This window comes from Anomaloglossus baeobatrachus, chromosome 1 (genome assembly GCF_048569485.1).
Source record: "Anomaloglossus baeobatrachus isolate aAnoBae1 chromosome 1, aAnoBae1.hap1, whole genome shotgun sequence".
NCBI lineage: Eukaryota > Metazoa > Chordata > Amphibia > Anura > Aromobatidae > Anomaloglossus > Anomaloglossus baeobatrachus.
Window position 1 is genome coordinate 491,566,282 of NC_134353.1, and position 15,056 is coordinate 491,581,337.

At 51.7% G+C, this 15,056-nt stretch overlaps 1 protein-coding gene across 1 annotated transcript in view; it reads right to left on the reverse strand.

The window, feature by feature from the left end:
* Positions 1-12,481, reverse strand: part of LOC142243538 (uncharacterized) — a 31,693-nt gene extending 19,212 nt beyond the window's left edge. The window contains exon 1 of the mRNA XM_075315574.1: positions 10,421-12,481. Coding sequence (XP_075171689.1) covers positions 10,421-12,409 — 1,989 coding nt within the window. The 5' untranslated portion in view covers positions 12,410-12,481. The remainder of the gene's footprint in view (positions 1-10,420) is intronic.
* Between the last annotated feature and the right edge of the window lie 2,575 nt (positions 12,482-15,056).

The following is a 15,056-nucleotide window of genomic DNA, read 5'->3' on the forward strand; positions in this document are numbered from 1 at the left end:
TTCGCCATTTTGGAAAGTGTGACGGAATTGCTGTACAAACTGTGCATTGCAAAGCAAGATCCGAACAGCAGACCTTCCATTTTTTAATTTGGGGTGGGGGAAGAGGACAGAGTCTGTTAAAACCTACATCACCGTATTTATTGCACTCTTTCACATCTGACATTAGAAAAGGCCTGTAACAAATATGCTATTTTCCAAAGTCACGGATTTCAGAAAAAATTTCCAATAATACAGAAATAAAAAAAAAATCCACTGAAGAAATAAAAAAACATCTCGTACACTTGGGGGTATATACCGTATTTTTCGCTTTATAAGACGCACCGGATTATAAGACGCACCCCAAACTTAGACATAAAAAAAAGGTAAAAAAAGAAAAATGGGGTCCATCTTATAATCCGGTGTTCTCTTACCGGAGGGGGGCAGCAGTGGTGGTGAAGCGGGGTCACAGGAGGCAGCGGATTTGCTGGCAGGCACGGCGGGTCAGTGGCAGCGGCGTCCGGGGTGGCAGGAGCCGGGGGATCCATGGTGGTAGGAGCCGCGGGGCACACAACACCCGGCCGCTACCCGCACACAACACCCGGCCGCTACACGCACACAGCCGTCGACCGCCGCCTGCACACAGCCGCCGACCGCCGCCTGGACACAGCCGCCGCCTGCACACATCACCCAGCCGCCGACCGCCGCCTGGACACAGCCGCCGCCTGCACACATCACCCGGCCGCCGACCGCCGCCTGGACACAGCCGCCGCCTGCACACATCACCCGGCCGCCGACCGCTGCCTGGACACAGCCGCCGCCTGGACACAGCTCCCGGCCACCGACCGCCGCCTGGACACAGCATCCAGCCGCCGACCGCCGCCTGGACACAGCATCCAGCCGCCGACCGCCGCCTGGACACAGCATCCAGCCGCCCGCACACAGCACCAGGCCGCCGACCGCCACCTGGACACAGCCGCCGCCCGCACACAGCACCCGGCCGCCGACCGCCGCCTGGAGACAGCCGGCGCCTGTACACAGCACCCAGCCGCCGACCGCCGCCTGGACACAGCCGCCGCCCGCACACAGCACCCGGTCGCCGACCGCCGCCTGGACACAGCCGCCGCCTGTACACAGCACCCAGCCGCCGACCGACGCCTGGACACAGCCGCCGCCCGCACACAGCACCAGGCCTCCGACCGCCGCCTGGACACAGCCGCCGCCTGCACACATCACCCGGCCGCCGACCGCTGCCTGGACACAGCCGCCGCCTGGACACAGCACCCGGCCGCCGACCGCCGCCTGTACACAGCACCCAGCCGCCGACCGCCGCCTGGACACAGCCGCCGCCCGCACACAGCACCAGGCCGCCGACCGACACCTGGACACAGCCGCCGCCCGCACACAGCACCCGGCCGCCGACCGCCGCCTGGAGACAGCCGCCGCCTGGACACAGCACCCGGCCGCCGACCGCCGCCTGTACACAGCACCCAGCCGCCGACCGCCGCCTGGACACAGCCGCCGCCCGCACACAGCACCCGGTCGCCGACCGCCACCTGGACACAGCCGCCGCCTGTACACAGCACCCAGCCGCCGACCGACGCCTGGACACAGCCGCCGCCCGCACACAGCACCAGGCCTCCGACCGCCGCCTGGACACAGCCGCCGCCCGCACACAGCACCCGGCCGCCGACCGCTGCCTGGAGACAGCCGCCGCCTGGACACAGCACCCGGCCGCCGACTGTACACAGCACCCAGCCGCCGACCGCCGCCTGGACACAGCCGCCGCCCGCACACAGCACCCGGTCGCCGACCGCCGCCTGGACACAGCACCCAGCCGCCGACCGACGCCTGGACACAGCCGCCGCCCGCACACAGCACCAGGCCTCCGACCGCCGCCTGGACACAGCCGCCGCCTGCACACAACACCCGGCCGCCGACCGCCGCCTGGACACAGCCGCCGCCTGGACACAGCACCCGGCCGCCGACCGCCGCCTGCACACAGCCGCCGCCCACACACAGCACCCGGCCGCCGACCGCCGCCTGCACACAGCCGCCGCCCACACACAGCACCCGGCCGCTGCCCGCACACAGACGCCGCCCGCCGCCCGCACACAGCACGCGACTGCCGTCCGCACACAGCCACGGGTACCCGGCTGCCACCGCACGCAAGCACAGGTACCCGGCCGCTTGCACGCAGCCACAGGCACCCGGCCGCCTGATCACCGCACAGACAGGACCCCCAGGTACTGCTATATTCGCTTTATAAGACGCACCCCCCATTTTCCTCTCAAATTTTTGGGAGGAAAAGTGCGTCTTATAAAGCGAAAAATACGGTAACTGCAGCATGTAAAACAGTCAGGAAGATAAAAGGAATACCAATCTGTTATGGCGTCATAAGCGGTGGAATCAACATAAGGCTATGTGTGCACACAGCGTTTTTCTGACGCTGCGTTTTTGGCCGCTAAAAACGCACAAGAGGCAAAAACGCGCAAAAAACGCACCATAAAAACGCATGCGTTTTTCCCACGTTTTGGTGCGTTTTTGATCTCTGTGTTTTTCCAATGCATTGCATGGGGGGAAAACGCAGAAAAATGCAGGAAAGAATTGACATGTCCAATTTTTTTTAAGCTCAAAAACGCTTAACAAAAAAAAAAAAAAAAAAGTTGTGTGCGGACAGCAAAAATGAAAACTCAGACTTTGCTGGAGAAGCAGTCATACAGTTTTGAGCCCAAAAATGCACCCGAAAAATGTTGCGAAAAACGCACTGTGCGCAGATAGCCTAATAATAACCTTGTACAGGAGTTACTTCACACAACCAGAATGTGGTCATTGGTTTACTCTGTAAAGGGAATTGCTGTGCAATATGGCTAAGGTTTGCATACATAAGTATAAGGATACAGTAGAAGAATCCTCCAGAACATAAAGCAGACCAATATTACTAAGAAGCACAACTTTACCCATCTTCTCTCCATTCCTTTGTGCATTCACAACCAAATGGCTCCTTACTGATGGCAATGACAAGTGAAAATAAGAGGTATGATGCAAATGTGGTGACGCGTGGGAGCTGCCATTAATAAGATTTGCCTAATGCAGTTAAATCTAATCCAGCTCTGACCTAAAAGCAAGCACACCTTTACATACCTTGGTATATACTGTGCCTCATGTAAGCAGAAACAAAAACAAAACACAGATGGAAAGGCATGAATGGTGAAATTATCAAAAAGAAAGGTTAGAGAGAGCTGAAAGCATGGATAGAATAGGTAGAAGATATACACAGAATGGATAGATGGATGATGCAGGCTTAGGTAAAGGTGTGCATGCATGTGTGTACTGTGCTTCCGTCTTCCTATGGAGAAGTAAGAGAAGTAAACCAGATTCAATCCAAGTCACCACTTTAGAGACTTATAAAAGGATCCAAATTAAAGGGAACATGTCAGGTGTAATATGCACCCAGGACCACGATCAGTTCTAGGTGTATATTGCTAATCCCTGCCTAACCGACCCTGTATACACTAGCATAGATAAAGAGATCTTTAGAATACTTATTTAGGAGCGACTGGGAACTAGTCCCAAGGGTGTTATATCCCCTGACTAGTCCACCCTCTTAGCTTGGCAGCACGCCCACAGGGGTGTACTAACATGCTATTCAATGCAGCGTCACCAGTGGTGCTGCACGTACCTGTGTTCGCTGTGACCGCGCTTCTGAATGCCTTGGCACTTCCAGTGTCCGGAAGCGCGGTCACAGCGAATACAGAAATACGCGGCACGCTGGTGACGCTGAATTAAATAGAGTGTTAGTACACCCCTGTGGGCGTGCTGCCAAGCTAAGAGGGTGGCCTAATCGGGGGATATAACGCTCTTGGGACTAGTCCCAGCAGCGGTGCTGTGAGATGAAAACGATCACCACATATCACACAGGAGGAGTTCAGAACAAGCAGGCTGCTCCTGTGTAGCCATAATGACAGTTCTGATCCCACTACAGAGAGATTACAAGCTGCCTTATCACAGCAGACAAAAATGTGACTATAAACACTTTTAGTGAGCAGATAGAAGGGTTTGCAATGTGACATACACCGTGTGCAGAATTATTAGGCAAATGAGTATTTTGATCACATGATAACTTTTATAAATGTTGTCCTACTCCAAGCTGTATAGGCTTGAGAGCCAACTACCAATTAAGTAAATCAGGTGATGTGCATCTCTGTAATGAGGAGGGGTGTGGTGTAATAACACCAACACCCTATATAAGGGGTGATTAATTATAGTGGAACCTTGGTTAACGAGAACAATCCGTTCTGGGAGTGTTCTTGTTAACCAAGTTACTCGTTCAGCAAAGCAAGATTTCCCATAGGAAATAATGGAAGCTCAGACAATTCGTTCCACAACTTGTTAAATGTCCCATCCTGGTCCCCTATTGTGTCATTCCACACATGCACAAACGCACACAAATATGTACAAACTCACACAAACACACAAGCACGCACGCACATATTATGCTCACCTTACCTTCTGTTCCATCGCCGGTCTCCTGGGACTTGCTGTTCTCCGGTACAGGCTGTGTATCGGGTTACCATCACAACGAGGGAGGAACTTCCGCACCCAGAGCGCTGACGTCAAAGGCAGGAGCCGCTTGCCTCTGATTGGTCAGCGCGCTGCTTTTGAGTAGCGGTGACAGAGGAAGTTCCTGCTTCGTCGCGATGCCTGCCGATACACAGCCTGTACCGGCGAACTACAGGACCCAGGAGGCCGGCGATGGAATGGAAGGTACACATATTATGCTCACACTTTCCCCTGAGGAAGCCACCCTTAAGAGGTGGCGATACGCGTGGGGTTAGACCACAGGGGTATCTTTCTCCTTATGCCACCTATACTGGTTTGATCCTTCCATTGAAATGATGGGTGACAGATAGTGAGTATAGACCTGCTTGGCCTTGCATCCTTATGCCACCTATACTGGTTTGATCCTTCCATTGAAATGATGGGTGACAGATAGTGAGTATAGACCTGCTTGGCCTTGCATCCTGCACTAGCACTAGGCTCTGGTCTGTCCGGAGTGACAACTGGCAGATTGGGTGGGACTATGTGCCCTCACACTGGCTCATCCAGGCGCAGCAATTACCTATATTATGGGGTGTTTGAATGTAGCTTGACATATTGCTGACTGTAATTTATGGGCAGTGAACATAGATAAGGCCATATTGAGGCTCAGTGAAGGCTCAGTGAAGGTCCAGTATTTTTTGGCCTATCTAGGATCATTTTCTGTATAGAATCAGTGCTGATACAGTCAGATTTATATGGTTTGTCGTGCTGCACGGGGACCCTTTGACTCAACCGGGTCTGTGTATAGCACGAGAATAAGCAATTGGGTAATTATTTTAGGACCCCATATGGATCACAGAGGGTGGTCTTATGCTGTGTATGGTACAATAGAACGGACCGGGTCATTGAATATATAATCTGTGCAGAGAGTCTGTCACTGAGATCTGGTTTCTGTATAGCAGGAGACCAGGAAATTGTATAACTGCATTAGCACCTCATACAGATCATAGAAGGTGGTTATATTTTGTGGGTAATGCAATGGAACAGACGGTGTTACCTAAAATATATATATGAATAGTACAAGGCCAATGTATCATCACTAATGTCCAGGTGCTATTATTGTACATAAGGAGAAACCTTTTGTATTGAATGTGTTATATGGATATCTATGTCCCCGATGTGGTCTGGTTTCCTGCCATAGGCGTTTTTAAGTGTTTTTAATCAAATTCTTGTGTGTTCTATACTCCTGGTGGGAGACGTGTGTTTTTTGTACAAATAAAATAACTTTTCTACATAACATAAAGTTGTGGTGATCCCATGTATGGTATACCTTTCTCTTCTTTAATTGATACATATTATGCTCACCTTACCCTCCGTTCCATCACCGGCCTCCTGGGTTTTGTAGTTCGCCGCGAGGATTCCTCCCTCGTCACGATGTACGGGTGAACTACAAGAACCATGAGGCCGGCGGTGGAACGGAAGGTAAGTTGAGCATAATACTGTATGTGTGTGCGTGTTCCTGCATGCTTGTGTGTGTTTGTGTGGACTGCAAGAGCGGGTTAGAGCGCGGTGGATGTACGGAACCGGAAGTGTGTGCGGTGAGTATTTTGCTCGTACAGCAAGGCTTTCTCGTAAACAGAGTTAAAATTTACAGAAAGCTTTGCTTGTTAAGTGAAATTCTCCTTAACTGGGTTACTTGTTAAGTGAGGTTCCACTGTATTAGGCAACTTCCTTTCCTTTGGCAAAATGGGTCAGAAGAGAGATTTGACAGGCTCTGAAAAGTCCAAAATTGTGAGATGTCTTGCAGAGGGATGCAGCAGTCTTGAAATTGAGAAACTTTTGAAGCTTGATCACCGAACAATCAAGCGTTTCATGGCAAATAGCCAACAGGGTCACAAGAAGCGTGTTGGGCAAAAAAGACGCAAATTAACTGTCCATGAATTGAGGAAAATCAAGCGTGAAGCTGCCAAGATGCCATTTGCCACCAGAATGGCCATATTTCAGAGCTGAGACGTTACTGGAGTATCAAAAAGCACAAGGTGTGCCATACTCAGGGACATGGCCAAGGTAAGGAAGGCTGAAAAACGACCACCTTTGAACAAGAAACATAAGATAAAACGTCAAGACTGGGCCAAGAAATATCTTAAGACTGATTTTTCAAAGGTTTTATGGACTGATGAAATGACAGTGACTCTTGATGGGCCAGATGGATGGGCCAGAGGCTGGATCAGTAAAGGGCAGAGAATCCACTCCGACTCAGACGCCAGCAAGGTGGAGGTCAGGTACTGGTAAGGGCTGGTATCAAAGATGAACTTGTGGGACCTTTTCGGGTTGAGGATGGAGTGAAGCTCAACTCCCAGTCCTAATGCCAGTTTCTGGCAGACAACTTCTTCAAGCAGTGGTACATGAAGAAGTCAGTATCGTTGAAGAAAAACATGATTTTCATGCAGGACAAGGCTCAATCACATGCATCCAACTACTCCACAGCGTGGCTGGCCAGTAAAGGTCTAAAAGATGAAAAAATAATGACATGGCCCCCTTGTTCACCTGATCTGAACCCCATAGAGAACCTATTGTCCCTCATAAAATGTGAGATCTACAGTCAGGGAAAACAGTACACCTCTCGGAACAGTGTCTGGGAGGCTGTGGTGGCTGCTGCACGCAATGTTGATCGTAAACAGATCAAGCAACTGACAGAATCTATGGATGGTAGGCTGTTGAGTGTCATCATAAAGAAAGGTGGCTATGTTGGTCACTAATTTTTTGGGGATTTGTTTTTGCATGTCAGAAATGTTTATTTCTAAATGTTGTGCAGTTATATTATTTACCTGGTAAAATAAACAAGTGAGATGGGAATATATTTGGTTTTTATGAAGTTGCCTAATAATTCTGCACAGTAATTGTTACCTGCACAAACCGATATCCTCCTAAGATAGCCAAATCTAAAAAAAAAAAACCCCACTCCAACTGCCAAAAACGTTAGGCTTTGATATTTATGAGAAACAACAAAGAGCCAGCACCAATGTGCACTAAGGCATCAAATATTCCAAACTGCATTATAAAAAAATTTTTTTGAGATTTTTGGCAAAAAATTGCAATTTCTTGAGCTGCTTCGCCACGTCACGGCAAATCTCATTTGAAGCAGTCCTACACTTTATGAGTCTTTAGGGTTGATTCCGAACATAGTTGTTGATCAGTACTGAAAAAAATCCTATAAAAAACGACTTGCCTAATAATTCTGCACACGGTGAAGTGAACTCAGCTGCAATGCCCCTTCCCTCACTGACTCATGCAGTAGGTTAGACCAGGAGATCAGAGCTGTATCCTTACATCTCACACACTAAAGCCCAGTCACACACAACGACTTACCAGCGACCCCGAAAACGATGTGACCTGATAAGGATCGCAGGTAAGTCGCTGGGAGATTGCAGGTGAGATGTCACACAGTCAGACCTTACCAGCGATCCCGAAAACGATGCGACCTGATAGGGATCGCAGGTAAGTTGCTGGGAGATTGCAGATGATATGTTACACAGTCAGATCTTACCAGCCATGCAGGAACAATACAGGTGGCAGTAGTGACCTGTATAACGATCTCAGCAGTCACTGTGACCCTGTCACACAGTGTCAAACACAGCGATGTGTCCTGCCCAGCAAGACATCGCCTTTGAAGAAAATGGCCTGGACCATTCTGCAACGACTAGAGATCTCACAGCAGGGGCCTGATCGCTGGTAGGTGTCACACAAAACAAGATCGCTAACGGGATCGCTACTGCGTCACAGAAACCGTGACTCAGCTGCGATCCCACTAGCGATCTCGTTATGTGTGACGGTACCTTAAGACACCTGCTCCAAAATATGGTTGGGGGTGTGTTCTTTTTTCCGGCTTATGATTTGTCAGCATCACACAGAAAGAAGTACAGGACCCCACTGAGATCTCTGATAACACCCCCCCAATCTCCATTGGCAACTTGCACTGGGCACACACATACACTATAGAGCAAGCTGACAATCCCAGCTGTTTTCATAAATGTTGGGATCCCTAGTGATCATATTTTAGCTCCCTGAAAATAAGACCTACCCTGAAAATAAGCATACACTAGCATAAATAAAGAGATCTTTAGAAAAAGTATTTCTAAAGATCTTATTTCGTATGCTAATGAGCGAAAGGACTAGTCCTAAGGTGGCGTTGCTTCTGGCTAATCGGCCCCATTAGCATGTTAGTACACCCCTGTGGGTGTGCTAATATGCTAATGAATGTGCAGTGTCAAAGGATGATCTCCCTCACCTCTCTGCTGCCATTGCAGCCCTGGCCCTGCAGTGGAACACATCAACGACCTGCGGTGGAACGCACACCCACACACATCAGATCGCACTCACAATCACACATCAGATTGGACACACTCACATCTGGCTATACCAATTGCTTCCGGCCGGCAAGGGAAACAACAGGGGACGCAGTACAGTGAAGCGTGAGGACCTGTGGTGAAATGCATGGAGTACCTGCGGTGGAGCGCATCCATGCATTCTACTGCAGGCCCTCTGTGTTCCACCACAGGTCCTCACGCTTCACTGTACTGCATCCCAGGGTCCTCTGCCAGCCGGAAGCAATCGGTATAGCCAGATGTGGTGAGTGTGTCTGTATGTGTGTAATTATAGTCAATGGTTCAGCTGGGGCAAGTGTGAAACTCCTCTTTCAGGAATTCAGACAGAAGCCACAGACTAAGGCCCCTTCACACGTCAGTGATTCTGGTACGTTTGTGCTTTTTTTTTGTACGTACCAGAATCACTGACATACGCAGACCCATTATAATGAATGGGTCTGCTCACACATCAGTAATTTTTCACTGAACGTGTCTCCGTGCAGCGTGCACCCGTGACTGTGATTCTGCACGGGACAAGTCAGTTTTTTTCTGGCATCACTGATGACCCACAGACCACACTATGGTGTGATCCGTGAAACACGTACCAGAAAATCACGGACATATTAAATATTTTCAGCTTACCTTGCCTGCGACTCGCTGTGCAGCCTCCGCTCTCAGCAGCTCCTGCCTGGCTCATGAATATTCATGAGAGCAGGAATAGCCGACCAGGAAGTAGCTGCAGAGAGCGGTGGGCGGACGCTGCAGACCCGAGGAGTTCAGCACCATGGACAGCAGGAACGAAGGCAGGTGAGTAATGTCCATGTGCAATCACTGATCACGGATTGCACATGGACAAACCACGTGTACCGTGAATCACGGAACACAGAGGGACATGTGCGTGTTTTACACGTCAGTGAAGAACGTCAGTGTTTTTCACTGACGCGTGAAACGGGCCTAAGGCTGCTTTCACACAGCAGTTTTTTGGCATCAGGCACGATCCGGCGAAAAAAACTGATGCGACGGATCCGGCGAAAAAACTGATCAGTTGCATCAGATTTTCCCATCAGTTCCTTCAGTTTTTTGACAGATCCGCTGTGATACTGAGCATGCTCAGTTCAAAAAAATTGATCCGGCGACCGGATCAGTTTTTTGCTGCATTACGCCGGATCCAGCGTCCATAGGCTTCCATTATAAAACATGCCGTACGGTGTCGGATCCGGCGCGATCAGTAGTTTTTTTTTGCCGGACACAAAAACGTTCACTTCAACGTTTCATCCGGTCGCCAGACAAGTAAATTTTGACGGATCTGGCAAAAAACGGATAAATCGCAAGGCCATCCGGCACAATCCGGCTCTAATAAAAGTCTATGGGGGAAAAAAGGATCCGGCGGCAACAGAAGCCGGATCCGTTTTTTCATGTTTTTGCCGGATTGTGCTTGATGGCAAAAAAAGGATGTGTGAAAGCAGCCTAAGACATGTTGCAACCCTGGCCTAAAATAGTAAGTACTAGAAAGGAACAGTGTATTGTAGGCTTCTCACCTTATGCTGGATTTCAGACAAAGCCACACTGTCTGTGAATCCCTTTTCCACAGGTAATTTAGGAGACTGTGACGTCTCCTCTTCCTTCTGTACTGGAGCTACTGCACTCTTATTCTCCCCCGGTATTACACCGGTGACTTCTGCACTCTTCTTCTCCCCTGGTATTACACCGGTGACTGCAGCTGCTGAACTCTTCTTCTCCCCCGGTATTACACCGGTGACTTCTGCACTCTTCTTCTCCCCCGGTATTACATCGGTGACTTCTGCACTCTTCTTCTCCCCCGGTATTACACCGGTGACTTCTGCACTCTTCTTCTCCCCCGGTATTACACCGGTGACTTCTGCACTCTTCTTCTCCCCCGGTATTACACCGGTGACTTCTGCACTCTTATTCTCCCCCGGTATTACACCGGTGACTTCTGCACTCTTCTTCTCCCCCGGTATTACACCGGTGACTTCTGCACTCTTCTTCTCCCCCGGTATTACACCTGTGACTGCAGCTGCTGAACTCTTCTTCTCCCCCGGTATTACACCGGTGACTTCTGCACTCTTCTTCTCCCCCGGTATTACACCGGTGACTGCAGCTGCTGCACTCTTCTTCTCCCCCGGTATTACACCGGTGACTGCAGCTGCTGCACTCTTCTTCTCCCCCGGTATTACACCGGTGACTGCAGCTGCTGCACTCTTCTTCTCCCCTGGTATTACACCGGTGACTTCTGCACTCTTCTTCTCCCCTGGTATTACACCGGTGACTGCAGCTGCTGAACTCTTCTTCTCCCCCGGTATTACACCGGTGACTTCTGCACTCTTCTTCTCCCCCGGTATTACATCGGTGACTTCTGCACTCTTCTTCTCCCCCGGTATTACACCGGTGACTTCTGCACTCTTCTTCTCCCCCGGTATTACACCGGTGACTTCTGCACTCTTCTTCTCCCCCGGTATTACACCGGTGACTTCTGCACTCTTATTCTCCCCCGGTATTACACCGGTGACTTCTGCACTCTTCTTCTCCCCCGGTATTACACCGGTGACTTCTGCACTCTTCTTCTCCCCCGGTATTACACCTGTGACTGCAGCTGCTGAAGTCTTCTTCTCCCCCGGTATTACACCGGTGACTTCTGCACTCTTCTTCTCCCCCGGTATTACACCGGTGACTTCTGCACTCTTCTTCTCCCCCGGTATTACACCGGTGACTTCTGCACTCTTCTTCTCCCCCGGTATTACACCGGTGACTTCTGCACTCTTCTTCTCCCCCGGTATTACACCGGTGACTTCTGCACTCTTCTTCTCCCCCGGTATTACACCGGTGACTTCTGCACTCTTCTTCTCCCCCGGTATTACACCGGTGACTTCTGCACTCTTCTTCTCCCCCGGTATTACACCGGTGACTTCTGCACTCTTCTTCTCCCCCGGTATTACACCGGTGACTTCTGCACTCTCCTTCTCCCCCGGTATTACACCTGTGACTGCAGCTGCTGCACTCTTCTTCTCCCCCGGAATTACACCGGTGACTGCAGCTGCTGCACTCTTCTTCTCCCCCGGAATTACACCGGTGACTGCAGCTGCTGCACTCTTCTTCTCCCCCGGTATTACACCGGTGACTGCAGCTGCTGCACTCTTCTTCTCCCCCGGAATTACACCGGTGACTGCAGCTGCTGCTCTACTCCTCTCCTCCTGACATACAGGTGCGGTGCCGGGGGGTACATTCCTGTCACTCCCGTGTGAGCCTGTTCTGCTCTCTACACTCTGTACGGGAGCTTCACCTGCTCGGATCACTTGCTCTGCTCCCTTAGGCTGGTCACCTGTTCTGGAAGTGTCTGGGATTTCTCCCTCCAGAGCGGATACAGGCTGCACTCTTTCCTCCTGCTCCTCACTGTGCCCTGCACTATTTTGCCCCCTGGTAGACAGGTACCTCCAGGTCACCAGGGCCACCCCTGCAGTCGCAGCCAGCAGAGCTGCGGGCAGACCCATGCTCCTGAAGTCAGACATCCTCGAGGTTACAGAGAGCTACATTCCAGCGGCAACTGAGGCGGGACGCAACAGAACCTTGGTATATTATGGGTTGGTAAAAGGACCTGTGATGACGTCATGAGCACGTGACGCGTCACATGATGGGAGGAGTTCCTAAGGCAGGGCTGTAGAAGTGAATGGAGTCATTCCCGTGTTATGTCCAAATGAATGAGCCGCAGAAACGATGCAGCAAATGTCCTACATGTGCACAAGTGTGTCAGAGAGCAGCAGAGCCCGCTTCTCCTTATGTGCCGTGCATGTAGCAGAGCTGTGTGTGTCAGAGAGCAGCAGAGCCCGCTTCTCCTTATGTGCCGTGCATGTAGCAGAGCTGTGTGTGTCAGAGAGCAGCAGAGCCCGCTTCTCCTTATGTGCCGTGCATGTAGCAGAGCTGTGTGTGTCAGAGAGCAGCAGAGCCCGCTTCTGCTTATGTGCCGTGCATGTAGCAGAGCTGTGTGTGTCAGAGAGCAGCAGAGCCCGCTTCTCCTTATGTGCCGTGCATGTAGCAGAGCTGTGTGTGTCAGAGAGCAGCAGAGCCCGCTTCTGCTTATGTGCCGTGCATGTAGCAGAGCTGTGTGTGTCAGAGAGCAGCAGAGCCCGCTTCTCCTTATGTGCCGTGCATGTAGCAGAGCTGTGTGTGTCAGAGAGCAGCAGAGCCCGCTTCTGCTTATGTGCCGTGCATGTAGCAGAGCTGTGTGTGTCAGAGAGCAGCAGAGCCTTCTGCTTATGTGCCGTGCATGTAGCAGAGCTGTGTGTGTCAGAGAGCAGCAGAGCCCTCTTCTGCTTATGTGCCGTGCATGTAGCAGAGCTGTGTGTGTCAGAGAGCAGCAGAGCCCTCTTCTGCTTATGTGCCGTGCATGTAGCAGAGCTGTGTGTGTCAGAGAGCAGCAGAGCCCTCTTCTGCTTATGTGCCGTGCATGTAGCAGAGCTGTGTGTGTCAGAGAGCAGCAGAGCCCGCTTCTCCTTATGTGCCGTGCATGTAGCAGAGCTGTGTGTGTCAGAGAGCAGCAGAGCCCGCTTCTCCTTATGTGCCGTGCATGTAGCAGAGCTGTGTGTGTCAGAGAGCAGCAGAGCCCGCTTCTGCTTATGTGCCATGCATGTAGCAGAGCTGTGTGTGTCAGAGAGCAGCAGAGCCCGCTTCTGCTATGTGCCGTGCATGTAGCAGTGCTGTGTGTGTCTGAGAGCAGCAGAGCCCTCTTCTGCTATGTGCCGTGCATGTAGCAGAGCTGTGTGTGTCAGAGAGCAGCAGAGCCCTCTTCTGCTTATGTGCCGTGCATGTAGCAGAGCTGTGTGTGTCAGAGAGCAGCAGAGCCCTCTTCTGCTTATGTGCTGTGCATGTAGCAGAGCTGTGTGTGTCAGAGAGCAGCAGAGCCAGCTTCTGCTTATGTGCCGTGCATGTAGCAGAGCTGTGTGTGTCAGAGAGCAGCAGAGCCCGCTTCTCCTTATGTGCCGTGCATGTAGCAGAGCTGTGTGTGTCAGAGAGCAGCAGAGCCCGCTTCTGCTTATGTGCCGTGCATGTAGCAGAGCTGTGTGTGTCAGAGAGCAGCAGAGCCAGCTTCTGCTTATGTGCCGTGCATGTAGCAGAGCTGTGTGTGTCAGAGAGCAGCAGAGCCCGCTTCTGCTTATGTGCCGTGCATGTAGCAGAGCTGTGTGTGTCAGAGAGCAGCAGAGCCCGCTTCTCCTTATGTGCCGTGCATGTAGCAGAGCTGTGTGTGTCAGAGAGCAGCAGAGCCCGCTTCTCCTTATGTGCCGTGCATGTAGCAGAGCTGTGTGTGTCAGAGAGCAGCAGAGCCCGCTTCTCCTTATGTGCCGTGCATGTAGCAGAGCTGTGTGTGTCAGAGAGCAGCAGAGCCCGCTTCTCCTTATGTGCCGTGCATGTAGCAGAGCTGTGTGTGTCAGAGAGCAGCAGAGCCCGCTTCTCCTTATGTGCCGTGCATGTAGCAGAGCTGTGTGTGTCAGAGAGCAGCAGAGCCCGCTTCTGCTTATGTGCCGTGCATGTAGCAGAGCTGTGTGTGTCAGAGAGCAGCAGAGCCCGCTTCTCCTTATGTGCCGTGCATGTAGCAGAGCTGTGTGTGTCAGAGAGCAGCAGAGCCCGCTTCTCCTTATGTGCCGTGCATGTAGCAGAGCTGTGTGTGTCAGAGAGCAGCAGAGCCCGCTTCTCCTTATGTGCCGTGCATGTAGCAGAGCTGTGTGTGTCAGAGAGCAGCAGAGCCCGCTTCTGCTTATGTGCCGTGCATGTAGCAGAGCTGTGTGTGTCAGAGAGCAGCAGAGCCCGCTTCTCCTTATGTGCCGTGCATGTAGCAGAGCTGTGTGTGTCAGAGAGCAGCAGAGCCCGCTTCTCCTTATGTGCCGTGCATGTAGCAGAGCTGTGTGTGTCAGAGAGCAGCAGAGCCCGCTTCTGCTTATGTGCCATGCATGTAGCAGAGCTGTGTGTGTCAGAGAGCAGCAGAGCCCGCTTCTGCTATGTGCCGTGCATGTAGCAGTGCTGTGTGTGTCTGAGAGCAGCAGAGCCCTCTTCTGCTATGTGCCGTGCATGTAGCAGAGCTGTGTGTGTCAGAGAGCAGCAGAGCCCTCTTCTGCTTATGTGCCGTGCATGTAGCAGAGCTGTGTGTGTCAGAGAGCAGCAGAG